At 36.8% G+C, this 27,553-nt stretch overlaps 1 protein-coding gene across 3 annotated transcripts in view; it reads left to right on the top strand.

Moving 5' to 3' along the window:
• The first annotated feature begins 3,040 nt into the window (after window positions 1-3,040).
• The window catches only part of COBLL1 (cordon-bleu WH2 repeat protein like 1), a 52,819-nt gene continuing 28,306 nt past the window's right edge, over window positions 3,041-27,553 (top strand). For 2 of the 3 annotated variants that reach the window (XM_018072648.2, XM_018072646.2), the window contains exons 1-2: window positions 21,324-21,391; window positions 22,473-22,652. In XM_018072648.2, the coding sequence (XP_017928137.1) occupies window positions 22,561-22,652 (92 nt within the window). In that variant the 5' untranslated portion in view covers window positions 21,324-21,391; window positions 22,473-22,560. Of the gene's footprint in view, window positions 3,190-21,323; window positions 21,392-22,472; window positions 22,653-27,553 lie in introns of those variants that run through there. The other variant, XM_018072647.2, reaches the window with a different exon arrangement.

The raw sequence follows: 27,553 nt of genomic DNA, 5'->3' as shown, positions 1-27,553 counted from the left end.
TCTATTTTTTGCTTAAATAGTTATTTTATTTAGAATTAATGGACTTCCATTAATTGCATCAGCACATGACCTTGGAGTGTTATATGCAAACAGTGTCATAGTTCATGTAACTGATGAACTGGGAATTTAGTGTATGAAGTGTTCTAAGTATGGTTATGCAGTGTCTACATGCCAACGCTTCGGCAGAAGCCTTTGCTCTCCCAATCCAAGCAGAGGAAATAATAACAGACAAGTCTTTACCGTAGTATTTTCCTTTGTGTTATGTGGTTGGCTGGTGGGTTTGTTTGCTTGTGTTTTTTGAGGAGGAGGTGCCTTAATTACTTTTCTGTTAAATTTTTCTATTACATTTTTAAGCGACATTGACACCAGGCATTGAGGTTTTGGTACCAAAATCAGTTTATCTTACCAGGTCACTAACTTTTTAATTTAGAATTTGTTGGGCATATGTTCTGAAACCATTTACTAGCACATAGAGTGCCTTAGTGTAAGAGTCCACAAAGTAGGTAAATAATATACTCAAATCAAATTTGTATAGCTTTGGCAATCAATGCTATTACATAATCACCTACTTTATCCAATGTTAAAGTCACAGCTATATTGGCATATTTCTTTGCCAATATATTAATGTCATGCTATCTAATAGCAAAATAATCTCCATATATAAACAGTTTAAAACATACAGGGAGCAATCTTGTAGCAGAAAGAATGGCTTATGTTCCACTTGGTAATTGGAACAATTACCAGGCCACTCTTGAACTTCTGTCTGAGGGAATAAAACTTTCTGTTTTTTAGAATTCTTGCCCTCTGGAGTAAGAAAAATGACAGGAGATGAATTGATGTTCTAATTTATATTATGGTGCAACTGAACTAAAATACAACTTTTTGTTTATTTTCATTTGTTACTAGAAACGTCAAAGGAAGACTGTTACTGATCATACTTTCAAACTGAAAACTTAGAATGAGGACTTTGGCAACTGAAGTGGTTGTGCATAGTCATATATTATCTGTTGGTTCAGAATCTACTTAAATATCAAATTTATACCTCGAAGGGACTTTTGTTTTATAAAGTAGAAAGTAACTGTTGCAATCTTGGATGACCTCCAAATCTCCTTTGAAAATCAGTTTCTTCACTAAATGAACAGGAATTACTCTTCTTGCAATTGTTTTTGCTTTTAACTCAAATAGTAGGGATTTGAAATTTGGGGGAAAAGCAACCAAGAAAGCAGATTAAATAGACTCTGAAGTCTAACTTTGAAATATTACTGTAATAAATTGTCTATTTTGGATGAAATGATGTATGATTCTTTTATATACGAGAGTGAAAATGTTTTAAAAGAATGTGATAGTGTTGAGTGCAGTGTTAAGACTTTTTCATATGCTTTCCATAGGTTAATACTGTCCTTCCTTTCAGAGGAAGAGAGAACTGTCTGAGATTTTTCCATCGCAGCACCGATAAAAAATCATGGTATGAAGAAAATTCTTTAGCTTTTGTGCACATGCTTTATGCAGATTTTCTTCTTAAATTGTTTCAGTATGAACTGACAAACCCAAAATAGGTATCAATTCCTAACCTATCGTTACAATAGCATTCTTGTCTTAATGCTCTTAAATGCCATTTCATTAATTTATAAAATACTCTGAAAATTCTGAAGTAGGTGTCTCTCTTATGATGTGATTTATATTCTAGGGATATTTTTTGCTGGACAGTACAATGCTTGAAGAAAAACTAATGAACCACTCTCCTGTTTTATGCAGATGGGATTAGATAAACTCTGATTTACCCAGAAAAGAATAAGCAGCCAAGTAGTTTCAAAATACAGCCTACCTGCAGTGCCACCCTGTGGCTTTCTTTTTTCATGGCTTCTATTAAACCAACCAGTTTCTCTTGCCTCATCCCCAGAGGCAAAATTACTTGTGGACTTGTAAAATGTCTGTGTTCCTGGCTGCAGACCTGGTCTAACCGGGATAGTACAGCACAGTTTTTTGCCTAACTTCAGGGTTATTTATCCCTGCTGAAACCTGCTTAGATGGAGAACCAGGAAAAGGATTTCTGAGCAATACCAATTTATTCACCTACCACATCAAATCACTGAGCAATGGCTGGTTTGGTCATTGAAAAGGAAATATCACACTGGAGCTGGAAAGTAAAACATGTCAATTCTCGGCAGTAACTTGAAGGACTGTGTTTATTAGTCTCATCAGTTCCAGTGATGTTATGTGTGCAAATAGTTTATTTCCAGGTAGTCAGTTTTCTAGGAAGATGGTTTACCTTTCCAGTTGGATTGTCTAGGTAAGCACAGCATTGCTTATGGAGACAGTTGATATTATTTTGCATTTGAGACATCTGCGTTTTTGTTGACTTCAACTGAAGGATGTCAGAGAGACTTTGTTTTCAAAAGCAGCATTATGCTTTGAGGTAGTAGTGCTTTGCCTTGGCAGGGTAAGTACCTGCATGTTCAAGACTGGCTTTCACATATGGGAAGTAATACAGTGTTGAGGATATTTCAAGCCAAGCAAGTGCACAGGAAGGAACTTTTCAGCACTGAACCTGTTTGGCATGCCTTGGAGAGGAGAACGAGAACCTGTTTTCTTCCTTACAACCTGCTTAGCTGTGAGGATAACTAACGTCTCTGAATGAAAGGCAGGGTTTTATCTATCTGTATTTCCTTACTGTCATTCTGTCAGGGAACAACAGAACAGTCTCTCTTGCCCTTTCTGTCCGGGTGGGAGCAGTAACATCACAGCTCAGTGCAGGCATCAGCAGCAGTTTTCTGGGCGTACTGCCACAGCCCACCATCTCTCCCCAGAACCCCAAAACCTGGCCTGCCACTCCATAGTCCAAGGACAGTGTTTGATTACATTTTTGACTGTTTAAAATCAGTGCTTTCAGTATTGTAAGAGTTTTTATTGTAATACTTTGACCATGCTGCTAAAGTGTTTATTTTAACAAAAGGCGCTTCCCACGCTCGTGTCTCTGTTCTTAGCCTGACGGTGTTGCCTCTGTTCCCTCGCTCTCACAAGCACTTGCTGCCTCTGCCCCAGAGCTGCTTGCTGAGCAGAGGCAGGATGAGTGACTAAGGGACAAATCAAGTCTGGGCTGGCAAAGCCTCAGCATGTGTTATTGAGACACCTCTGGACTTCAGCGTCTTCACTGAGGGCTGTGGTAGAAACGAAAAATGTAAGAGCTTGGTAAGTATCAAGTTGTGTTTTTAATGTGTCTAGGCTTTCTCTGGTAAGCAGGTGCTTACAGTCACATTTGTCTCATAATTACAAAAGTTATACTTGGCCTTTTCTGGAAAGCGAATGTTTCTTTTTCCCAGTTCACATATTTTGTGTGTAAACTGTAAGTAGATGTGTATGAATTTGGGGTCTGAGTTCTTGCAGAATCTTAAAGCTAGCAGTGGACATATCTGATATTAATGTCCATACCTGTAGGTTGTACTGTTTGTTGCAAAATCTTGTACTAAAGATGGAAAGTCTTTAATAGTGAGAATTAAAAATTGAATTTTCTTTTCTAGTGTTGGCAGGAAGATTTTCATTCTTTGAAAAGAAGTGTTGTGCTTTTTTGTGTATTATTTTTATTATAAATGCAGTATATATCTAAGCAAAATTATGAACAAAAGGCTTAAAAAGAAAATGCTTAAAGACTGTACTTTATTATTGTAAAACAGTTATGAGTGGTTTAATACCTGCAGTTAAATACATGTTTTTAGAAGTCTAGATTTCCAGGTAGGAACAACCAAAGGTAGAAGAAGTGGATGTGAGGGAAAGCAACAGAGAAGGTTTTGATTACTTGTCTTTATTTAGGAAGCTGGTTTGCTCTTTCTACCCGGCATCGGGCTTCTGCAGTACTGGGCATGTGTAAACTAATGTGTCTGTAATTTAAAGTGGTTATTGCAGAAACTCTTCAAGCTGCTATAAATTGCAATGGAAGGAGTAAGTTAATTGTACTTTAGATTTTGGAGTTTATTTTTCAAATGACTCAAATGTAAGTCATGGATAAGTCTGATTGCTCTTTCTTAAAACAGAAGACAAAATATTGAAATGTTGAAATGTACACATGCATGTACATTCTTGTGTATCACAGGTCCTGACTTGAGTCCTTCCTATATTAAAATTTTGCCTGGCGAAAGGTCTCAGTTCAAGACTTCAGATCACAAAAGGACTGCAATTTTTTTTTAAGAAAATACATTTAAAAACTTGTATACTTTGTATCAAATTCTTGTAAGTCTCAGCCCTGAGAATAAAAGCCTGTTAGTGTTTCTGATGGCATTTCATTTTATGGTCAAAGAAAATCTCTGCTCGCTGTTGTGAAAGTGAAATTCGTGACTGTGCTGTAAGCCCTGCCATATCTTTCTGATAGGTACTTTGTTTATGTCTTTCTTTAAAGTAAAATTAAAAAAAATTGTCACAAGAACTCACCTGTAAAACTTTCTGTCTTTAGGAACCTTTATGAAAAGATGCTTTTTGGTTTCTACAAACAGCCCACAACGGGACAGGGAAAACAGAGCTAAAAACCCAAACAACCCCCCCCAGTTTTGATACATACTGTTCCTTCAGTTCTGGGATATGTTGTGTCTAACTTGGACTATTTGATGTTTGATAGAAAAAAAATTGCCAGATATAGCCCCTTACTGTAATTGCCTTTCTGTTGAAGGCTTACTATGTTTACAGGGCTAAAGTAAAACACTGAATCATAACAACTTGGTGTATTGCATTCCTAAATTTCAAAGTAGATACTATCAGGTAGAGCAGACCAAATGTTCTGTGACTGGTATATAACTACAATAATATAATGCTTTTTTAGCAGCACATCAAGACAAGACTCCTAGAAACACCGGTGAACTTACTATGGCATCAGAGGTCTCTTACTACATGAGGAAATATTTTCCTTTTTCTCTTCTTTTTTTTTTTTTTTGTCCACCAGAGCTCACCTTCTTTAAACTGTGCTGTTGGAATTTCTTCTTTCCTCTGCTTTCATTCATTTTTTTTCTCTGCAAGGGTTTTAATTTGATAGAATTTCAGTATTTGTAGTCCATACAAATAGAAGTGTTTGAATACTGGTATCACCTCTTCTTTTAATCTTTTTTAAGTTGGTAGAAAATCAAGCTGACAGTCCTGCTATGTGAAGAGCTTTTAAGAACTTGGGATATATTAATATACAAATTTTTTTAAGCGTATTTTGTACTATTGCACAGAGAAGACAGTCTGCACAAGTGGTATAGCACTGTGTGGTGAACTGTATAGCCATGCAACTATCTGGAGTGTCATGATGCAGGATATACAGGACCACTGTGGGGGGGGATCAGTCCCAGCCAGCATGGGTTTGTGGAAGACTTGACCAACCCAGTGTACTGCTATGACAAGGCCTAGTGGATGTTGTTTACCTTAGTAAAGCCTTTGCCAGCATTTCCCACAGCATTCTCCTGGAGAAATTGTGACTGGTCGTGGCTTGGATGGACGTACTCTGTGCTGGATAAAAAACAAATGTAATAGAGAGTGAATATGACTGGAGCACTTGTACTTCTGAATATTAAGTTGATGTGATACGATCCCAGTTTAGTTGTCTGTGATAATGATTCCAAAGATATGTGCTTATCTGAATTAGCTTATGTGTGTGCATAGTAAGTAAGAAGGAACACTGTATTTCTTCCTCATTCCTGTCTTACTGGTAGCTGGGAATCTGAGGCATATTCCTTCCCACATGCCATTTTTGGATGTCCGAAGTCCAACCATGGGCTTTTGCTCCTCAGATGACTTCTTACCCCTCTGGATTGAAGGCCCTCCTGTAAATCAGTTTCAGCTTCTGTACAACAAACTCAGCTCTGAATTGTTTGATATCATAATTAAAAGGGGAGGACTTTTCATTATAATTTTAGTACTTACCCCAGTGTAATTAATGTATAATTTTTCCATTGTCGTGTGTTTACTTCAATTTGAGGAAGTACCTGAAACTTACATGACAAAGTTTATAACTGTAGCAGAAGGTTTGCTTTTTTTCTTTATTTTTATTTTTTATTTTTATCATCTGATAAGCACAGGAACTCAAAAGATTAAGAGAACACCACCAGATACACTGTTCTGAAGAATGGAGTGAGGGAGTGCTGGATGAAGCAAACACAAGGTGTCCTTGCTTCACAAACTGTTTAGCATTGAAACACTGCAATTATTTTTAACTTTTTGTTTTGTAAGGAGAAGAGCAAGTGGTACTGAACTTGACCAGAGGTACAGATTTAAAGGCAGCATTATACTATGTGTAAATGTTCAGAACAAGAAACTTTTTTAACTTCTCATTAAAGCTACAGCTAAATTTTTCACAGCACCAGTGCCATAAGAAGATCTGTCAAAGTACAGACTGTTCTGTCAGGGAATGGATATAATTATGAAAACTTGTATGTGAAACTGGATCTGAAAGTTTCTCAATTAAAATATGGGATTTTCCAGAAGAAAATCAGTGAGGGAGTTTTATTTTGTCTGTCATTTTTTGATTAACTTTCTAGGCCTCTGAGAGTGATTTAAGGAAGCAAAGTAACTGAGTTTGGAGCTGGAATTCTCAGATCTCTAAAAAACATAGAGATTTTTTTCACTTTTTTTTTTTTTGGGTGTATTTGACTGGTGAATCCCATAGTGACATTTAGTGTTCCAGAAAGTCTTTGTTGTGCATGGCTCCTGCTTCTGCTGGTTCAGGAAAATAATAGTTTCAATTCTCCTTAATGTTGCCTAAATAAATTGTTATCTAAAGAAATGTGAGGACTCCAGAATCTTACAGAATAGTCATCAAAATAATGGGATTCTTGGAGAATCCAAATTCTCTTTCATAAGTGAGTTTGGTGGGCTTAAAAGATATTTTTAGCATGACAACTTTTAAATAATTTGATACTGTCTCTTTTTGACTGTGTAACTTCAGTCACAACTCAAGTTTTCCACATTATGTTCCTTTGAGGATGGTTTGGCAGTGGCTATCCTCTTTTGAACCTCCAGCGCTTCAAAAAGCTGTGTGGTTGTTTCCATTGGTCTGTGCCCTGTGACAAGGGTGTCACACTTTCTCAGTGTAGTTTTTTGGTGATGGCAGTTAAAAAAGAAAAAAATTCAACAGCAACATTCAATAATGTTCTGGGACCTGGTTCTGCCAAGTTACTGCCTTCCTTGTTCCACAGCACCGAGCGCGGGTATCGGTTGTGTGGGGGTGTGGCTGCACCACCCAGGGAAGGCACGGCTGGGGGGGATGGCTTGGGCTGCAGCCTTAATCTTACAGCATAAGTAGCACAGTAATGAAGGCACCCTGTCATCATCTGGTAACTAGTTTGTGGCTATTGAAATCCACGGGGTTTTAGTGCTGAACTCTACATCTTTGACTACTATTGTAATCATAGTGTGTAATAATGCAGCTTGCAGCCAGCATTGTGCCACCTTGTGATTATAGCAGCAGCTTAATTTATGGAAATAACCTGAATACCAGATTTGTGGTGATTCTATTTTTTTTGTTCTCTTTCTAGATCTGAGATTTAGGGATACCTTGGTGTACTGTTAAGCATATATCATATTTCAAGCTTTTGCAGAGGATTATAAACTGGCATTGTAGCTGTAGACCAGTAGTTGTTGATCCCAGCTCTTCTGTACAATGTGTTTGCTGTAATATGTATTGGAAGACTTCTCTAAGTTGGTATCTCTAAAATAAAAACAAGCTGAAACCTCCCAGAGGCAGCTGAATTAGGCCTGTTCATGGCTTTCCTGCCTACACGCTCTGCTAAATAAAATAATACTGTTGTTTCACAAACAGGGAGGGTTATAAAGGTAACTTTGCTGTGACATTAAATCTGTCTTGAGAGCTTTCCCAGAAATATGAATATAGTAATTATATGATTAAACAACGAGGAAACTTTTTGGGTTGTGCACTTCCTCAGGCTATTAACCTAACCGCTAATTAACCAACAGGAAATTCCAGACCTGAAAGTTTCATTATTGCCATACTGAACTGTGAAAATATAAGTGTGTTAATGAGGATTTCATTATAGCCATCTGTAGCTTGTTTTTAAATTGTGTCAAGGCAGGAAAAACATAATATACCATCTGTTACCTAGCTATATCAAGTTGACACAAAAAATATTTGAAAAAAATCCCCCCATTTACAATCTCTGTTGTCTCTTATTTCTTATCTTTTATTTCTGGCAACCATTAGCCCCGTGGCAGTACTATCACCATGTCGTAATGTGTATTTTGTTCAGTTTCAGTTTTGTTTAGTAACTTCCATATTTGGGGGGGGGAAAGAGATGCTGACTTCTCAAAATGGTAATTTCTGAGTGATTATTGACCCCTTAATTTCAGTGTCATACTGAAAGTAATATTCTCAAGTATGTCTGAATCACCAAAACTCAGAAGTTGAGAATTGTATTGCAGTTTGCATTTCTTTTTGGTTTTAAGTGAATAAAGCTTCTGGATAACTTCTATTAGTATTCTCCCTTTCTCTGACCTAGTGAGCATGAATTGAAGCATTTTGCTCATTGGACACTGGGGGTTTTGCCACTTCTTAACCCTTGTGTTCCTCTATAGAGCTTAATCAACACGAACTTTCCCAAGTCCCTTGATTTGTGGTTTTCTTTGACCCTAAAAATGAGGGAAGTTGTAATGTACTTACCATGTACTTACCAAGAAATATTATGGATTCTTAATTGTCAGATGTCTGTAGGTGTAATGAAGCCTCAGGTGAGAAGAAGGTGAAGGTCCCATGGAAAAAGTTATAAAAATTGCTCTCAGGGGTGGAAGAGAGAATTGGCACAGAAGAAAATACTGCAACAATTTTGAGATAGCGAGGCAGATCCTTAGCAGCTGTGATGAAATAATGACTCAGGAAGGTAAAAAAATGTGCTAATGTTTGCATATTACTTTTTGTGCTGTGTAGAGAGAGAAGATCTATAATGTGAAAGTGAGGATAAAAAGTTGTAATTGAGGTAGAGGGGTGAAAGGGTCAGGCACCAGTTTAAGGGAAGTTATGCTGTCGATAGGCGACCCAAAATATGGGTTTGTCCTTTTGTCTGCAGATGTTTTCCGAGTAGGCACACTCTTTTTGTTTTGAATTTGCACAACTAGGACAGCTTTGGTGAGGTCTCTTAAACGCTACCTTAGTATTCAAGGCAAACTATAAATTTGGTGGCTGAATGTAAGAACAAAATCTGTTTCTCTGCAGACTGATAGAACAACCACAGTTAGAATAAAATGAGGAACTTGTTGATATAGCAGTGTATCTACAGTGTAAACGTCTTAAGGCCGTAAAAATAGAAAAAGAATCTAAAGGCTCTGCCGACCAAACATATGAGGAAAAGCCAGCTGGCATAGTCGTGCTCATCTTTCAAAAGACCAAAAGCCCACACCCTTCTAGGGAAACTGAACAAACGTGGCATAAAATGGTAAATCTTGCAAGGTTAAATAATTTGACCCAAAATAAGAACAGAGATATGGGAAATGGTCTGCAATGAAGGTGAGGGGCTGCCACCTCAGAGTTCCACAGGTATCTGTGCTGGAACTCTTAGTTCAACATGCTATATGCTAATAATCTAGAAGATAGCTTAATAATGAGGTGGCACTTTGCTGACAGTAAACAAATCTTATTCATAATAATAAGAGAAGATTTGCAGAAGGATTTTACAAAAATAAATGGATAATAAAATGAGGTTAAATTCACTTTAGATAGACTCAATACAAATCAATTTGCCATGTACATTAGCAAAGGAATAGAGAAGAAAAAAGAAAACATGATTTTGCGAATGTATAAATCCATAATGACAATCCAGTGCATGGTTATAGATTCTGTCATCTCCAAAAGGATATAATAAAACAGAAGAAGACTCAGAGAGAATCAAGAGGGATGGTCAAAGGTGTGACTTTCATATAAGGGGCATGAGAGCTGAGAGACCATGTCATTATGTTTTTAGATTTACCTTTTGTACATGTACTAATTTGTTGTGTTTTAACTGTTCCAAGTAAGTGAAAAGAGAACATACAACAGAATTGTTTAATGATGATGCACAAAATACTTAAACCAAATGTTAACTAATGGTAAAATAATTAAGTCCCTCTTAATGTTGAGTGATTATACAATCTAAAATCAACTTTCCTTGTTGATGTGTGACTTGCATAGAAAAACAAGTTCTTGGTCTGCTTCCAAGCCATTTGGAAGCCTCTTGTCTATGCTCTCTTCTCCAATTCTTTTTGATATAACAAAACTATTTGCCTGTCCCTGGAGACTTGGCTGTGTTGGTCCATCACAGATGAGATGTCATCTCAGTAGGTACAAAGCAACTGAAGAGAGAGTATTTAATAAAGCAGGAATTTTATCTGGAGGAATGCCCATACTTAGCCTAGTAATCTAGGTTTCCTGCTATTCTTGCTGCTTTCAGACTTCAGTTTCTAAAGGATATTATTTAAAAAAAAATAATCATTACTATTTCAGGGTTAGATGAAATCTCAGATAGTTTTAAAAAACAGTCTTTTGTTTATAACAAGAGAGACAATAGGTTCAAAGAGCTCTCAGCTTCACAGATATGTCTCTATTGGGGATTTTTATAAACATATAATTCTGAGAAGCTTTTCCATGCACAGATAATTGGTACACATTATCTGGGGTCTAACAGCCTATTGGGCTTTTAGAGTTGTGGTTTGTGTTTGTTTGTTTGTTTGTTTGTTTGTTTTTTGTTTCTCCCCTTTGCAAAAGTAGTAAATGCTCTGGGTAGTCACAGACAAGTGAATCTGAAGGTATTAAAGATCTAAAAATGAATATTGGGAAGGTTTTGTTTTGTTCTCCTCACTGGTATATACAAGTCTTCATATCCTTTTGGTCTTGGAAACAATTATATGGATTATAGATCATCAAACATCTGTAGTAAAATATGACCTGTACAGGGACCTCTTTAGAAAGTGTTTTGTATTTAGCACTACAGCATCATTCTATTTAGCAAAATTAGATGGTTTGCTTCTTTTAAAGTATACACACAAGAAATAAAATAAGTCTCAGTTTATGGTCCATTCACATGCATTGCCTTTTGTTGCTGATACAATTCAGTTGAAGTTTCATTTTTAGAAGTGTTTGCTACACAGCAATGCCATAATGAGTAATTTAAGTAAATGATTTATGAAAAAATGAGAAGCAGTCTAAAATTCTAATCCAAATTCTTATCAAACTTTTAAATTCCATTCCCTTACATGGTGGTTTGGTTTTTTTTTCCTAATACCCTGTGTAACCTCTTCTCACACCCCATCTTTTAAAATTCTTAACATTTTACCTTCCACAAGTGTTCTAGGAATTAAAACAAACGACAACAACAAAACAATTAAAAAACTCCAACCACATAACCAAAAAAACCCTCCAGTAGTCCATGCTGAGTGATATTGGTGGGGGAAAAAGTAAAAGTAACCTCTGTGAGATGCAGGGGAAATAGCCAGGTACATACTTGTAGAAGTGGAAAACCTTTCTTTCCTTTCAGGCTATCTGAAACGTTGGGCACTTGCTTATTGTGGTCAGTAATATAAAATCCCATTGGTCACTCCCTGAATGAAAACCATATAATTTTTTAACAGTGATAAATTTACTGCTTAATCTGTGAAAACCATAAAAAGTAAATTGCTAACTAGGTAAATAGTATGTAAAATTTAGTACTGCAAAATAACAGCAGGACTAAAAAAATCAGGTATTTTATTATTGTATTAATTGTATATTTCTATCTATAGCCCTTAGACCCAGATAGTAATTAATACCTCCAAGTGAAATTCTCAGTGTTTTGTCCTGAGTAGGACATATTGGCCATAGGCAATAGCTTGGTGTTTTAGCCAACACTGGTACCCTGTCTGTACTGGAACTTTTGCTACTGGCAGTCTTGTCCTGCAAGCCTGGCTGCATCTGTATTATTGCCCTCCCCAGATTATCTGGCAAGTGAAATTGCTTCAGGGATTTTTATTCTTTCTGTTAATTTTTGAAGTTTGGTTGCAGAGGGCAGTCGACTTGAACACAGTCAATTGATCCAATTGTTTGTTTCATTCAACCTAACACAGGTTTAGGCAAAGCTGACTTCGATTTCTGTTTTGTCTGGGATGGGTGACCGGACTTCTCGGGTAAGAAAGATTAGATAAGGAACTGTCGGTAATGCTGTTCACTCAGCACACATGCATTCAGGCAGATGTTATCCTCTCACTGAAGCAGTACTCAACCTGCTTCGAAACACCTTGTGGCCTGATACAGATCTAGAAGCAACGTTTACAAGTGATAGAAACCTTCAGGATGTTGCCATTGATGACAGCACTTGCCCAAAGAGTTTGTTGACTGCATTCCTTCCCACTCCCTGGGCAGACTGAGCTGTTTGCAGTCCTCACATGGCTGTATGCATTAGGTTTGACTTGGGGAAAGGTAACTGAATTGAGAATTGCTTTTAAGAAGCTTCTGGTTTTAACTGACTATGAGGTCAGGCTTCTGTAAATTATCCTACTTTAAACACTGCTGAGTTGGTTGTTTGTTTTCCTGATAGCATAAGTATTGTGCTTTTGTTTGTGAAATTGATTTGTAAAGATCTTAAGCTTCAATAATTTTGTAGGTAGTACTGATGATCAAATTGACTGGATGTAAATGGGTATTTGCCTTTGCTGTATGAATATTCTACTAATCACTAAAATTTGGTCACCTGAGCTGTTTAGTTTGGTATCTTACAAGCAGAGAAATGGAGAAAGCTAAAAAGCGTAGAGAGAAGGATGAGTCCTAATTCTAAAAATTCCCATTAAACTTGTTTTGCAAAAATAAAAGGGGTGCGGAAAACAGGATTGGATTCTTTTTATGGTATAAAGCCACAGAAGACATAACAAAGCTACTTAATACTCTCTTTTGAATTGGCTAAAGTAGATATGTCAGGATTACAGGCTATACAAATCTCTAGATGTACTCTGTAGGCTGTTTGGTCAGGTGGTGGGATTATAAATAGGTAGGCTTACTGAGGTCAGCAGTAGCGGAAGGAAGCAGTGAGCTTGCCATGCACACACACAGTCCCTCCCTTCTACCTCCATGTGCTATTGAAAGAAACTCACCTCATATTAATGGAGAAGAACCTGTGCTATGTTGGAGGTAAGCAGTAGTAGTATAATCAATTTTAGCTATTATTCTTCCTTCTCCTTGTTTAGATGATCAGCAGAATTGGCTTCAAAGTAATACTTATGTTATTTTACTTTTCCTAATACTTACTGTGAGAAAAATATTTACCAATAATTATATACCTGCAGCAACATACAAGTCCTTGGTCTTTGAGGGAATGCAGAATTCATGTGTAGGGCAGTACATAAACTGCCAGAACTTAAATACAGGCCCGTAAGAAGAAAGAATAATTCACATCTGTTGTCCTTTTTCAGACAAAGCATGTGATTCTTTTAGTCAAAGATACAAAAGCTTTTTAAAATCCCACTTGTGGCTCAAAGATGAGGGTGTATAAAGATCTATAAATTTATCCAGGTGTACAGACTGCTGAAATTTCAGTGGTACATTTCTGGGTAGAGAAGCTCTTGCATATTTTATTTTAAGTTGATGATTGGTGCCTTGAAACTCAAATGAAGTTACTGAGATTATTTTAATTGAGGAATGCTGTTATTTTATGCAGATTGTAAGGTTTTTCTGATTTCTTTGATTTACTTTCTTCTGATTTTGATCTAAAATCTGTTTGGAAAAAAACCCACTAGTCGCTTGTAATAACTTGTAAAAGTCAATTCTTTTAGCGTTTAATATAGTAGAGTCCTTGCTGTGTATTCTGTGTTTTCCTTGGATATTGTATATCACTTTCATTTATCATGGAAAGCATTATAACAATTTTGTGGACTAAATGGACTAAGTACCTAAATAACTACACAAAGCCAAGATGCACTTGGCTAACAGCCACAAAGAAAGAATTTAAGAAATAGAGTTCAGTTGAACTTCTTACAGAAGTCTGTATGCTACTGGCACTAAATCATCTGTTAACATGTTAAAAACTCAGCAGCAAAGTCTACTGGCTGTAAACTTGTGGTAGTGAAAGCTGAAAAGGATGTGGGTGTGAATACAGGAGTGAAGTGTAGCAGTTGGAGCAAATTATTCATCAGCATAGTTGTATGGGAAAGGTTCTTTAGGTTCCCCAGAGCAGACTGCTGATAATTGTAATCCTTATTATATAAATAAGAATTTTTTCCTACTTTCTATTTAATGCTGAAGTTCTGTACCTTTTTACAGAAAGTGCAGAGGCTTACTAATGGAAGTAATGGGTCATGTTACCACCATCATGCAGGGAGCCAGTTTTCTTCGAAGAAATACCTTCTTCCTTGTCTGTTGCAAGGATCCAGTAAGAAATGGATCCAGGGGATTTTGAGTGTGCCTGGTACCTGTACCCAGGTACCTGTATTGGAGGCATGTGTATGTGAGGGAAAAGGGAGGGGTCCATATTAGCCTCTTTTTGCTGTGATACGGAGTTGATCTGCTTTTCTTTCCTTACCTTTCCCAGCCTCTAAATCCATCCAGTGCCAGCCTCCAGTGTTACTTCTAAAACATGATTTTGAACAGGAGAGAAAAGCAGCAGCAGCAAAGCTCAGTTAAATTGACAATTCTTACATCTATTGATGTCCAGAATAGCAGCTGAAAAAGCCATGAGCGGAGCTAGGTGTTTCATCTGCAGGCTTTGAAAAGACAGTGCTGTTATACCTGCTTTCATGGCTGGGAGATAATGGCCAGAGGGACAGATTCAGGTTTTGTTCTATTTGAGAGCCCCTGATTGAACTTTCTTACTAGTCATGGAAGAAAAACATCTGTATGAGCAACCTTTTAGCAGTTCTTGAAAAAGATTTGAGGGTTTGTTCCTAGCGGAGGTGACATGCGTTTGCTTGAGTTTTAAGTATTTGTTAGATTTATTAGTGTATCAAAGGTTAAGCTCCCCCTTTCAGATCAAGCTGCTCTTTGTTTTCTTTTCCTGTTTATTCAACCAGTTATATATTACTCAATTACTGTTACAGATTTACTGCTTTCTCTTGCCTGCACTCCTTCCATTCTGGCAGGCTGTTTTCATAACTGCAAATATAATAAAGGCTAAGTGAGTCATAGGAGGCTTTAATAATTTTGAATACCATTCAGATTTTTTGTTCTTTCTTTTGGTAGCAAATCTGGGTTCCTTTTTGCATATTTTTACTTTAGGAAAAGGTTGCAAATAGATTTGAGTATCTGCTTACTGCAGAGGTATGTCACACATAGACATGCCGAGTTTGTATTTGTATTTTGTCCTATTTTGTATTTTATATAGTACAAATACATATATTATTTATTTTTGTTTTGCCCTACTTACTTCAGAAATCTAAACTCTTAACCTCCTTAGAAGTAATGTCATCAGAAATAATTTTCCACAATATTTCTTTATTTCTTCATTTGTTGTTTTTGGTTTGTGTTCTTTTTTTTTTTTTTAGGAGAAAAAGAATTACCTCTCTTGGTGCAACAGAATGTACTGTAATGAAATTTTTGTATCAGAACACATTTCTATAATCCCTTAATAGTAATAATAAACTTTATGCTAATTTATAGGATAAAGTATCTTTTTATCCTCTGTTGCCTGCTAGGATTCTGAAGCTCTTGGCTTGTCTTCTAACAGCAAGGCAATTCTTATGCCTAGAGAGGAGCTAACCATGTTTCTTTGGATAGTACAAGATCTGTGCTCAGGAGTTGAGTCTTTCATATGCTTTAAGTGAGCTTGAAAAGATCATTGTAATATTAGTTATAATTTGGCTTTGAAGGACAATGACTGAATAGTTTTTCTAGAAAAATTTTAGATTTGTACTTTCATTAATTATATGTTTATACTGCAGTTGGTGCCCCTTTAATGCTAGAAGGGGCACAATTGAAAACATGCCCATCACGCAGATCTGTGTTTACATTGCCTCTGAATTGCCCCTTTTTCCTTTTAATAAGAGAAACATTGCATGAATGATGACTCAAATACAGTCACTTCTGTTTTCAAGACTGCCACTGCCATGGGGACAGACAATCAGAGGGGGCAAATGTCTGTTCCAAATGGTCTGGAGGGAACCAAAGGATTCATTTGCTCCTTTCTTGCTTTTAGTAAGAACCAGACATCCGAAGATTCCATTAAGCTTTCACCTTACTGTCATGGTTACTGTCCTAGTTCTGTGATTTATTTCTCTCTAGTATAAGACTTCCTAAAAAAAAAATCTTTTCTTCAGAGCAATGAGGCTATCTAGGGGGTAAATCCACACATCCCATGGGCTAGGGAAACCTTTTCTCTAGCAAGACCTTTGAAAACATGTCCTGATTCCAGGGATGCCTTATTTTCTTGATCCAGTTTATGTATGGAAAGACAGTAGAAATGCATTTTACTTTTTTTTTTCCTTTTTTTGTAGCAGTCATCTGAATATAGGCATGAGTAAGGGAACATCTGCAGATGGTTTGTTGTTTGGTGGAACCTTTCTGAGTAAACCCATAGAGATAATCTTCAAAGATCACTTTATTAATACTGTTATCACCCATAGCTTTACTACTGCCATGTAATTTTATTTATCAGTTGCACAATGAATTATTTTGTTGGCAGAGCTATATACCCAGTGCCTTATTTCTAGTGCCATCTTACTCTTATCTATTATTTTTAAAGTATGGGTGTGATTTACAGTATTGATGATATCCTTTCAGTCTTGGGAATCTGTATAGAGAAATGCACTGTAAAATACTCCAGTATTACAAAAGATTTACAAATTGGCTGTGTTTGTTCCTCTACCTGGAAACAGAAATTAAAATGTGTTTCTGAACTATTTTTTCCTTGATACCTATTGAACCACCTGCTAGACACAATATCCTTACAATATGACCTCAGAGTCTTGCCCAAATAACGGAGAGGGTGAGTTTAGAACCTGAAAGATCATAATTCTCTAAGGAGCGGGTACAGCAAGTATTTTTCCTTTATTTTGTCCTACATGTATCATAAACCTGACTTGAAGGGATAACCTAAGAATGGACAGTGTTTGACGCTCATTGATCCATAGCTTGATCTTAACATCTAGCTGGGGCTTTTATAGTAGAAATAAAGAGAGAGATTGTATATCAAGCGGTGATATTGATGTTGAGATAAAAACCTAGTGTCAAGGCTGATAGTCATGTTATATAGATGCTATGACACTGGTACAGAAAATATTTGGGCTGCTAAATGTTAAGGAAAAATATTAGAACACTACAGTATGTTTAAGTTAAAAGTAACCTTTTTTGCAGCACTTACGGCATCCCAAATTTTCTATAGAACCCTGTGTGCCAGATAATAATTTAGTCAAGATGAATAGAATTTATTTTTAAAGAGGTCTTCTGTTCATATGCCTGAAATATATAGCAGTGATTTTTTGAGTGACTTACCTTGATAACTTCAGTCATTTGCTGGACTATGATAAGCATAAGCAGATCAGATAGTAGTGCTGCAGTTGTCTCCAAGGTTTTTCCTAGCAAGTAGTGTTTGATTGTGAAGACTTCCAGTGAAACCATTAACCCCAAACACAGAACAGAATAAACTTAGTGTAGAAGACAAATTTGTTCTGTGAGTATTAAAAATGGGTATTGGTCTGGGAATGCTTATACGTGAAACTAGGGGCCTAAATATTTTGTATACCTGTTGGCCAAAATGGATGTATCATTGTAAAAAAAAATCCCAAATCGATGTTATTAATGTAGGCCTGAACTCTTGTTTGAGAAGATTGTGTGAGGTTTTGGCAGTCTGCGACTATGGCGTGGCAGTGAAGCAGCATTATTGTAATAGTCAAAAGCATTATAATAATTGCTTGGGGTGAGAGGTCAAAGACAAGAAAAGCTGTAGAAGAAGCTTTATTGCAGTGGCCTTTTTTCTCTCTTGATGTAATTTTAGTAGAGTTAGATCCTTTTCTGACTTTGAGTGAAAATAACACTAAGTTTTGCTTGTACTTTGGGCATTTTTTAAAGTTTGATTAAAAAAAAAATTGCTTTTGTATAAGCCAGTGTTCTTGATGTTGCCATAAATCAAATTAATCAACTGAACTCTACCTGTTGTGCTTAGAAGCTTTTTATTGTACTATATTTAATGAACTATTTCAGTACCTTAGAAATGACTAAATTGCAAGTGAGATCTTTAAGACCTTTCCTGTTCTTGGTGATTGCTATAGAAAACTTGAGAAAAGGTTCTGATGTTGGAGATGAGGTTCAAAATAATTTCAGTGAGAGTGCTATCAAGCTGTCTTTGTGTAGGGTCTTATGTAACTGTGTTCCAAATGGGAAGTTAAGCACTGTAAACAGTAATATTTCTTGATGCTATAGCCTTTGGTTGTACACAAATACAGCAGATAGATTTCCTCTCTTTTCTGGAAAGTGTTTCTTATTGAAAGGAAGTGCTGGTGACAACTGGGATATCCAGGTCACTGTCAGTTCAAGTATTTCTCATTATTTTATAGTGCCTTTTTCTAGTTACTGATAGATAAAAATATACTGTTTGTAACTTTCTAACAACAGGAATTTTTTTAAAATCAAATAAATAGATGCATTATTTATTTACTGTGTCAGACCTTTATTTTAAAAAGGGCTTCCACACATTCAGATCACTGACTCTTTTTTTTTTTTTGGCAAGCAGCAAAGCTGTTGAGATACAGCAATGACACTTTATTCTGTAGAAGTGGGATCTGAAGCAGATAAAATATTGACTTTGTGGCCTTGCATTTGATTTAAAAAGATGTACTGTTTTTCTTAACAAAATGATAATGTCTTCTATCTGCATTTGGCTGAAGGAATTCTTTAATATAGGAATTGTATTCTGTCAAAAAGACAGGCAGGAATTACAGGTGGGACTTCAGAAATTTGAATTTCTAAGAGATGTGAATCAGTTCTCTGGAGAAAAATATAATCTCTTCAAGATGAGGGCCAGCTGAAAGACTTGGCATAAACAGTGGCCTCCAGGTGCTCTGGTAACAAGGGAAATAGAAACTCTGCCCAGGCTGCACCACCTTATATGGGTCCCTGTGAGAGCATTGTGGGTGTTCCTCTGGCTGCCTTTTCCAGGACTAGGAAGAACCTTTAATTATTTTTTTATTCTTCTGTTTTGTCTTAAGCAGTTGTTTAGAGAAGATTTACATAGAAGATAATATGTTGCTGTGATTGTTTATCTGATTATAAACAGTGGGGAGCGCATCCCTTACAGAGTTGAGACTGGGCAATTTGAATGTCTAGTGTAGGTATGGTCAGGCAGTTGATGGGGCTGGGACCCCTGGGGACAAGGAATGAGTGAGGACCCACATTGTGTAGGATACTGCAGCACAATTTCCAGAGGAGTTCTTATTGTGAGTTGTGGCCTCATTCGATTAAAATTTCTCTTTTAACTTCCTCTTTGTTGTAGCTAAATAAACTGCACTTTGATTCTTCCTGCAGCTTTCCTTTAATTCTGTAGTAGCCATGAAAATTAATAACAGGTTTTTAGTTGTTCTAACTTCTTCTAAGGTTTACTTTGAAAATTAGAACAGGTCTGCTTAGGTCCTAGAACATCTGGAAGCTATCTGAACATGAAAGGTGATGTCAGTGAGACTATTTACTGAACGCTTTTTTTCTGGCTTCTGAAGTGTTGTTTTCATATGACTGGGAATTATTCTCTGTGTTATGATTGTATTTTGTCTTACTAAAAATAATGGGTTCCCTTATCAGGAGAAGAAACTAGCTGAACAACTCTGTCTTTTTAACAAAATCATTACAAATCAACTGCTCTCCCGGTTTGCTGAGTACCTGGTAAAGGCGAAGAAGCAAGAGAGAACCAGGCTTTTGTTTGTTGTTTATGATGGAGAAGTATTTGAAATGACAGTGTAGACTTGGAGTTACTTTTGGTGTTTGAATAAAGTGATGTGTGGAGGATGCTTTGGTGAGAAAACCACCTGTGTCAGCTTCTTGAATAGCAAAATAGGGAGAGGAGGGGGTTTGTAGGTTAAAACTGTCCCTGCAAGTGTATTTCCACCATCACCCGTATATGTAATCATGGTCACTTGAATTGTTCTTGCTGTCTGGTACCAGCTCTGTGGCTGGGAGTGCAGCCCAGCCTACCTCTCAGGCAGCTGCTGCTCTGGGAAGGTAGAGAGACAAACTCAAATAATGAGAAAGCTGTAAGACCAAATGCAAATACTTTGGGCTAAGAAGGAGAGATGGGAGAATTGGTGAGAAGGGAGGTAAAAAGAGACATGCTATCTGGAAACAGAAAATGAAAGCATTGGAATCCTTGTTGTTTAATAAGAGGTTGCCAGACAGTTGGTGTGACTTCTGAGAAAGTACACTTGGGGATTTTTCCTCCTTTGTCTGGGGTGGAAGACATAAGCATAACTAATCATAAAGCTCATGCAGATGTGCCTGAGATGGGTGGGGCACCAGGCTCTGCAGTGGGGGATGTGAGTCTTCAGCAATCTTATTAGACTGCCTGACCTCATGTGTGTATGTGTTCTTAATAAATGCATGGAGCTTCATCTCTCCAGCTGTTGCACACGTGTTTTAATAAGAATATTTGGTCAGTTTTTAGCTCTCTGCAGTGTAAGTTAGACACTGTATGAGTAAAGCCATATTTCTGATGTGTACCATGCATTTATTGCTGTGTGTCATTAAGCACTCTCTAGTAATAGTAGAGTTCCAGTGATAAAATTGCATTTGTCTGCTCAATGGAAAATAGAGTCTACTAGCATTTGCAAACAAGTCTCTCTGTGACACTTCTTCAACAATTAAATTCTGAGTTCAGTTGTGATAAATACCTTTTGACAGTCATTTGAAGTCAGTTAAAGATGTGAGAAAGAGTAAAGAAGGGGACAAGCAGTATTGGTTCACTTTGGGTTTGGATTTTTTTTTTTGGTATTGATGTTGTAGGGTGAGTTTTTATGTTCCGGGGGTTTTATTTCTTTTTAATGGTTGTATTGATGCTCTATATTAGTTAATAATTTATATTTAGCAGTTATGTGAAAGCTAAAAATCATGCAAAAAAACCCTAAGGAAGTTGGGGAGGAGTAAAAAGAAATTCGATTAATGCTTTTTACAATGTTTGCATAAGCCTGAAACAACACAGGCAAGCTGCTTTAGAGACCAAAGTTAAATATTTGGTTCATGTTGCACTTCTTGAATTGTATGTGGAGCACACCAAACTAATTTAAAACATTAACAGAGAAGTGGTATAAATTTCGAATGCGGATCCTCATTCAGTGTGTTGGGAGGCCTGTGAGTGCTCTCGATTAGCTCTGAGGGGCTGTGAATAGTTAATTATTCAGCACGGAGTTCTGAAGTTCAAAACTCTAAGCACTTTCAGCAACAGGTCAGTCATGTGAAGTCTCAGTACTCAGTCGTTTTTTGCAATGCTGCTCTGGACCTTGTTTGCTCTTCATTGTGAGTGACTTTAAACTTTGTTTTCCCAAGAAAAACGTGTTTCTAATTGTTGTACGCTAGATCCTTTGTTTTAATTCTGTCAAACAACTATAGAAGTTAATTTCTTTTGTTAGGTTTAAAGTAAACAAACTTTGGTACAGCTCCAGAATCTAAATGACAAGTGTATTTTTGGAAACTTTGTGTATTATGTTTGAAATATATTAACTTTCTGTGAATGTGGCTCCATTCAAGCTTTTTAAAAGAATGCTTATAAGAAATTAAAAAGGTCTCGTGAGGTAATGCGTCTTCACTGTGGTTTGGTTTTGTTCCTAAGGGTAAAATTCTTAATAATAGTATCTTTTCCATATAGTGGACTACATGTTGTAGGACACGAGAGTGCTGCCTTCAGAATGTACTGTAACATAAATATATTAAGAGATGTAGAGAGTTTTCCTTTTATGCTGTTTTGGTTTTTTTTTAAAGTGAAACTTATTTAGTGATCGGTCTTTGCATTCAAGAGTACACTGGCTACTCACTGAGATGGGGAAAGGTATCAAGATAATTAAAAGTGGAAATCAGCATAGATGAGAATATGTGAAAGCAGATTGTGACTGAAATGTCAATAAATATTACAACACAGTAGAATTGGTTATACTGTTATTTTATTACTGTATAGAGGTAAATACTGTGGAGCTGGTAGGATTTGTTTGAATTATTTTAATAATAAAAAGAAAAATTTTGGGAGGAAAAATATCACTATTTCCTCCCATATCTATTCTGTATTAAGTACACTGGCACTGCAATTTGGGTTCATACTGCATAGTACAGTATTTCTGTTTATACTAATCCAGTAAATCTGCTTGGAGAATACACAGTTAGGGTTCTTTGCATAATGCAAGGGAGGTAAAAAAAGTAACTAATTTATTTTTTTCAAGGTACATATAAAAAACTCTTGTTTTGGGCTTGATGTTTATTGGTCTTCTTTTTTTTTCTTTGTGGATAAAGTGTGGTTCATTCCTGTTTTGAGAATTGTTAGTTTGTCAGTATGGAATCATATATATAAATACATAATTGACTTTTAATTTTTATCCATTTATTTCAGAAGAAAATCTAAAGCACCACCTCCTCCTTCTGAAGCAACACTCACTGTTGTTTCTCCATTTGGTAGCATAGAGTCAACCAACCTCATCATGGAACAGAAAGAGAATGTAATCGATAAAGATATTGAACTATCAGTGGTCCTGCCAGGAGATGTGATCAAGTACACTACAGTTAATGGGAGGTACGTTACACAGAATTTTTGTTTAATTTTTTTTTCTTTCTCAAGTTTACTTCAACCTTCATCCAGGTTTTAATCCCTTGGTAAAACACTTGAGTTAAGTGAGCCTGAGAATAAAGCACACCCAAAGAAGAGCAGCGAAGCTTATGAAGGGTCTAGATCACAGGTTGTATGAGGAGTGGCTGAGGGAGCTGGTGTTGTTTAGCCTGGAAAAAAGGTTCAGGGGGGACCTTTTCTCTCTCTACAACTACCTGAAAGGAGGTTATAGTGAGGTTGTGGTCATTCTCTGCTTCCAAGCAACAAATGATAGGATAAGAAGAAATGGCCTCAGGTTGTGCCAGAGGAGGTTTAGACTGGATATTAGGAAAAATTAGCTTAGGGTAAGGACTATCAAGCATTTGAACAGGTGGCTCAGAAGTGGTTGAGTCACCGTCCCTGGAGGTATTTAAAAGACATGAAGATATGGTACTTAAGGACATGGTTTAGTGGTGGACTTCATAGTGCTGGGTTAATGACTGGATTAAAGATCTTTTTCAAATGAAACGATTCTGTTATTCTACTATGATTTTGGGTAGATATGGAAACATTTTCTTTATACAATTATCTACCATTTGGGAAGAATGTTTTTTTGAGATTCAGAAGTTCTGTGTGGCACCTCTCAGGATGTGTAGCCATAAGTGTTGTTTTTTCTGGTCACTACAAATCTCTATAAAATACTGTTTTGTATGATGCACTGAATTTTCCCAGATAAGACATTTACTGTAAGGTTGAAATCATAAATCCTGGGACTTAAAATGTTGTGTTAATTATCATAGCAGGTCTACTAACGAGGCTGCTGTTCAAGGCTGTGTATGGACTACAGCAACTCAGATGCTAGTTCGTTGCAATCCTAAGCTGTAATAAGCAAACCTGTTTGTGTATTGTGCTTGTGTTAGTGTATCAGCCGTGTCTTTGATACTGAAAGCAAGAAGATTGATTTACTTACTTATTCATTCAAACCAGGTGATGTAAATGTGTGGTTATACCTACTGCACTTCTTAATGAGAGATAAAGTCTGGCTGGAGTCTGTTTGTACACTGTGTCATTTGCTAGAGTTCATGAGGTCATTGCTTAGGCATCAAATGTGAGCTTGTTCACCAGAGCTGCAGTGGATGAACTTCTTTGGTTTTTTTTTTTACACCTCCCCTTGACTCTGTGTGGTTTTCAGGATAACTTATATCTGAGATTTTATTTACCAGAAGAAATTTTCTGAAATAATTAGAGACCACCTGATGCTTTATGGTGTTCTTGCCAGCATGTTTACAAGGAATGTTGGAGTCTGGAAATACAGTACCTTACTTTGATTTTAAAATTTCTTAAAGGTGAGACGCCATGTGTACACTGTCAGGAACTTCTCTTTCTTCTTTTCTCTCCCTTTGTCCACACTGATGAGTACTGTGGCCTTCCCTCATGCTTTGCTCAGAACAAAGTGCTGGAAAGGAGTGTTGCATGTATCTTCACTTGGTCAGATTACATTGTGTATAATTACTCAGTGTTCAAGACAGGCCTCACAGGCTTATCAGGAAGTGCATATGTTTCCCAATCAGTTTTATTATCCCGCAGTTACAGGGATTTTTCAATCCAGATACTGGATGTGATTGAGTTCATGAATCTCTCTCTTGCAAATAAGAGCCAATATTAGCACTGCTAAGCTCACTCGGAATGAGAGGAGATACTATGCAGCACCTGCAGTCCACTGTGAAACACATTTCAAACTATCGTTTAGTCTAGCTTTGCTCTCTCCTGATAGTCATATCAATGAACAAATAGGCAAGATCCCTCTAGAAATGACATAAACAGACAAATGGTACTTTGTCTCTTTCCTGTTCATAACTGGAGATGAGCAGCTTCAAATGTCCTGAGGAGAGAATATCTTTTAAATCTCATACTAGAAAAAGCAAAATGGTGAGTTTGAACAGCCATTTGTTCAAATTCTATAGTCCACTAGAAGAAACTTCTCTATTTCAGATAAAGTTGGGTTGGTTTGCTCCCTCTACTTTGGCATAGTGGATAGCATGAGCTATGCAGCACAATGCAAGGTGTTACAGAGATCAAAATCCTGAGTATGTATGAGTAAGCAAAAGAGGATCGGAATGAAATTCAGAAGGAATTTTAGAGAAAAAGATTACAAGACAGAAGAATATTGATTCTTGTGTTGATGTCAAATAACTAAAGTGAAAGACTGAGAAAAAGAAGGAGAACTGAAATAACTCATCCCTCGTTCTGAAACTTCAGGCACGGGTGGATTCTCTTACTTAAACCTCAGCACCAATTTCTACTTTGTAGTAGTTTGCAACAGGGATTCAGTTCAGCTCTTCAAAATCTGACAGTGATGTGTGCACTCTCCTAACATCAGAATTCCTGGAGGGGGATCTGGGCAAACAGTTATCTCAAAAGAATGACCAACCTCCCCCCCTCAAACATGGTAAGAGCAATGAGTGGGAGGAAGTGAAGGTACACTGTTCTGAGACAGGAATAGAGAAATGAGTGAAGTTGTTTGGGTTTGTTTTTTTTTAATTGGAATGTTTTCCAGAGTGATTTTGCAGCATATGACTGAAGAATTTTCAGCAGCCAAAGAAGAAAAAAAACCAAACCAACTTAAAAACTATCTTTTTTTTTAGCAGCCTAATCATTTTAATTTAGTTTTTTTGTTTCCCACAGGGAAGAAATGCAGAGTTTGAGAAAGTTTTCTTGAAATTGGTGATTAGTTTCAGTTGTATGCATCAGTAAATTAACTTGGCAATTTCAAGGGCCAATATGATAGTGACATTCATTAATTTGGAAACAGTGTGTCAAACTAGGTTTGCGGGGTAGTGTGTTCAGGACTTCAGTTTCAGATGCCTTTTAGAGAGACCTTAGCTTTGCTGAATTTGTTTTATATGAGTCTTTTGTGAGTTTTCATTTGATCCATTCTGGAGTATTTTCAGTCATTAATAAACTGTTGGTTTACTCTGTATAACTACCTACTGAATAACAAGCTTTGTGGTGTTGCCCTACTTTTCTAAACCTATTGTACTTAAATTTATTTGTAACAAATTCTGGGAGTTTTGGTGGGTTTTCTTGTTCTCCATAACAACAAATGTCTTTTTCTCTTTAGCGAATAGGATTAGTAAATATTTTTTTCAAGGAAGACCATGAAGCCACAGTAATTAAGTAATTGGAGATCTATAGCAAACCACAGTGTGTGTAGGTTTCTTCTCTCTTTTTTTTTAATATTCCATCCCTACCTAGGAATACTTTTGGTGATTATTGACAATTTTCTTTGTTCAGTGGTGCTTAGTGCAAGTTTCATGATGGAAAGGCTTTCTTCCTAAAGTTTGATTGTATCAGAATCTTAACTTCTTCTTTTTTTTTTTTTTAAGTAGCAAGTTTCTAGCCCTTGTTTTTGGAGAGGAGTGTGGAAGTTTGATGCAGTTTTTCCTTTAAACACTTGATTCAGTAGTTGAAGGTACACCTTATGCTGTTGATCACAAACATAACATGGTTTGATACATTCTGGTAAAGGTTCATCCTTTAACTGTGTTATGTAATGAGAGGCTGCTTTTAGACACTTTTTATTGATATTTAGCCAGGTAGGAATAACCAGAGGAAAACAGATGAGAGATGAAAGGGTGCAGGAATATGTAAATATATTGAAAATCGGAGATTTCCAGAACTTAAGTAACTTAATGAAGTTAAGTTGAAAATAAGTACTTTACTGAAATTAGATAAAGCAGGACAAAGAGATGATGTAGTCTGAGGCAGCTGATGGCCACTGTCTGGCATTTTACTAAATATTAATTATGGAAGCTGTTAAATTTACTGTGATAGATGTATTCTCCTATCTACAATCCTTGAAGGTTTTAGCAAAAATAGTTTTACAAGTTTTGGAGGATGTGATTACAAGAAAAGCTTGATTTTTGTACCACTGTAGGAATACCTTTCTAAAGCAGTCATTGAAGACTTCTTGGGCTCCACTGGAGGATGGGGGTACTTAAAGTCCATCATCTTCCAGTCAAGCAGGTCATTTCTGGAAGTACCAATGGAAATTAAACTTGCACTAAATCACTGTTCTCATGTACTAATTTGCATGTACCTGTCTTGTTTGTGAGCAGCTGTTTTCTCACTTATCATTCTGTCACTTCTTGTGTCACTGGTTAATGTGAGGGCTTGCCCCTGTCACTGTGGTGAATTTCTATAGGATGACTTTTTGTGATCTCTGCTTGGGAGTTCTCACACTGGTCATCTTTGGTGTTCTTACTGTTCTCCAATAACTGAAGAGCAGCTTTTAAAGCTAGTCAGTGTATAAAAATGCACCAGAAAAAAAGTAATGGGTAGCTTATTGGATATGCTGATAACCAGAAAGGTCACTGCAGAAGTAGTATCTGCAGTCACCTCTGGCTCTTTCCTCCCTGGCCGTGCCCAGCCCCCAGTGAGATGGGGGAATGATATGATTTGCATTTGCAGCCCTTTTTTAGGGTGGGATGGATGTATTTGTTTTAATAGGGATTAGAAGTACAAGAAATAGAGGAGTTCCTCCTTCTTTCTTCTAGCAGGAGATGAATTGAAATAAACTCTCTGGTTTAGTTATGTGAAGAGGGAGAAGTAGTTATTATTCTGCATTTGGCATGGTATTCCTCAGACTACTATATATATCATCCAAATGAAAGCATGGGAATATATGACATTCTTCTGTACCTCTTCAGACCATCTGATAACTACTTTTGATACATTGGAGTATGATTCCTGTATGTTTTGTTTCGTCTTATTGTTCCTTCTGCCTTTGTCTCCTGAGGCAAGTGTTCTTCTGCCCCTAAAGCAGGCCTTCCTCTGGAAAAAATATGTCTGTAGTATCTATATCTGTCAACTTCCAGTTTCCATCTTCT

Source organism: Manacus vitellinus, unplaced genomic scaffold (assembly GCF_001715985.3).
Source record: "Manacus vitellinus isolate BGI_N305 unplaced genomic scaffold, ASM171598v3 scaffold_22_pilon, whole genome shotgun sequence".
In the NCBI taxonomy this organism is placed as follows: Eukaryota; Metazoa; Chordata; class Aves; order Passeriformes; family Pipridae; genus Manacus; species Manacus vitellinus.
This window is presented reverse-complemented; position numbering and strand designations above follow the sequence as displayed.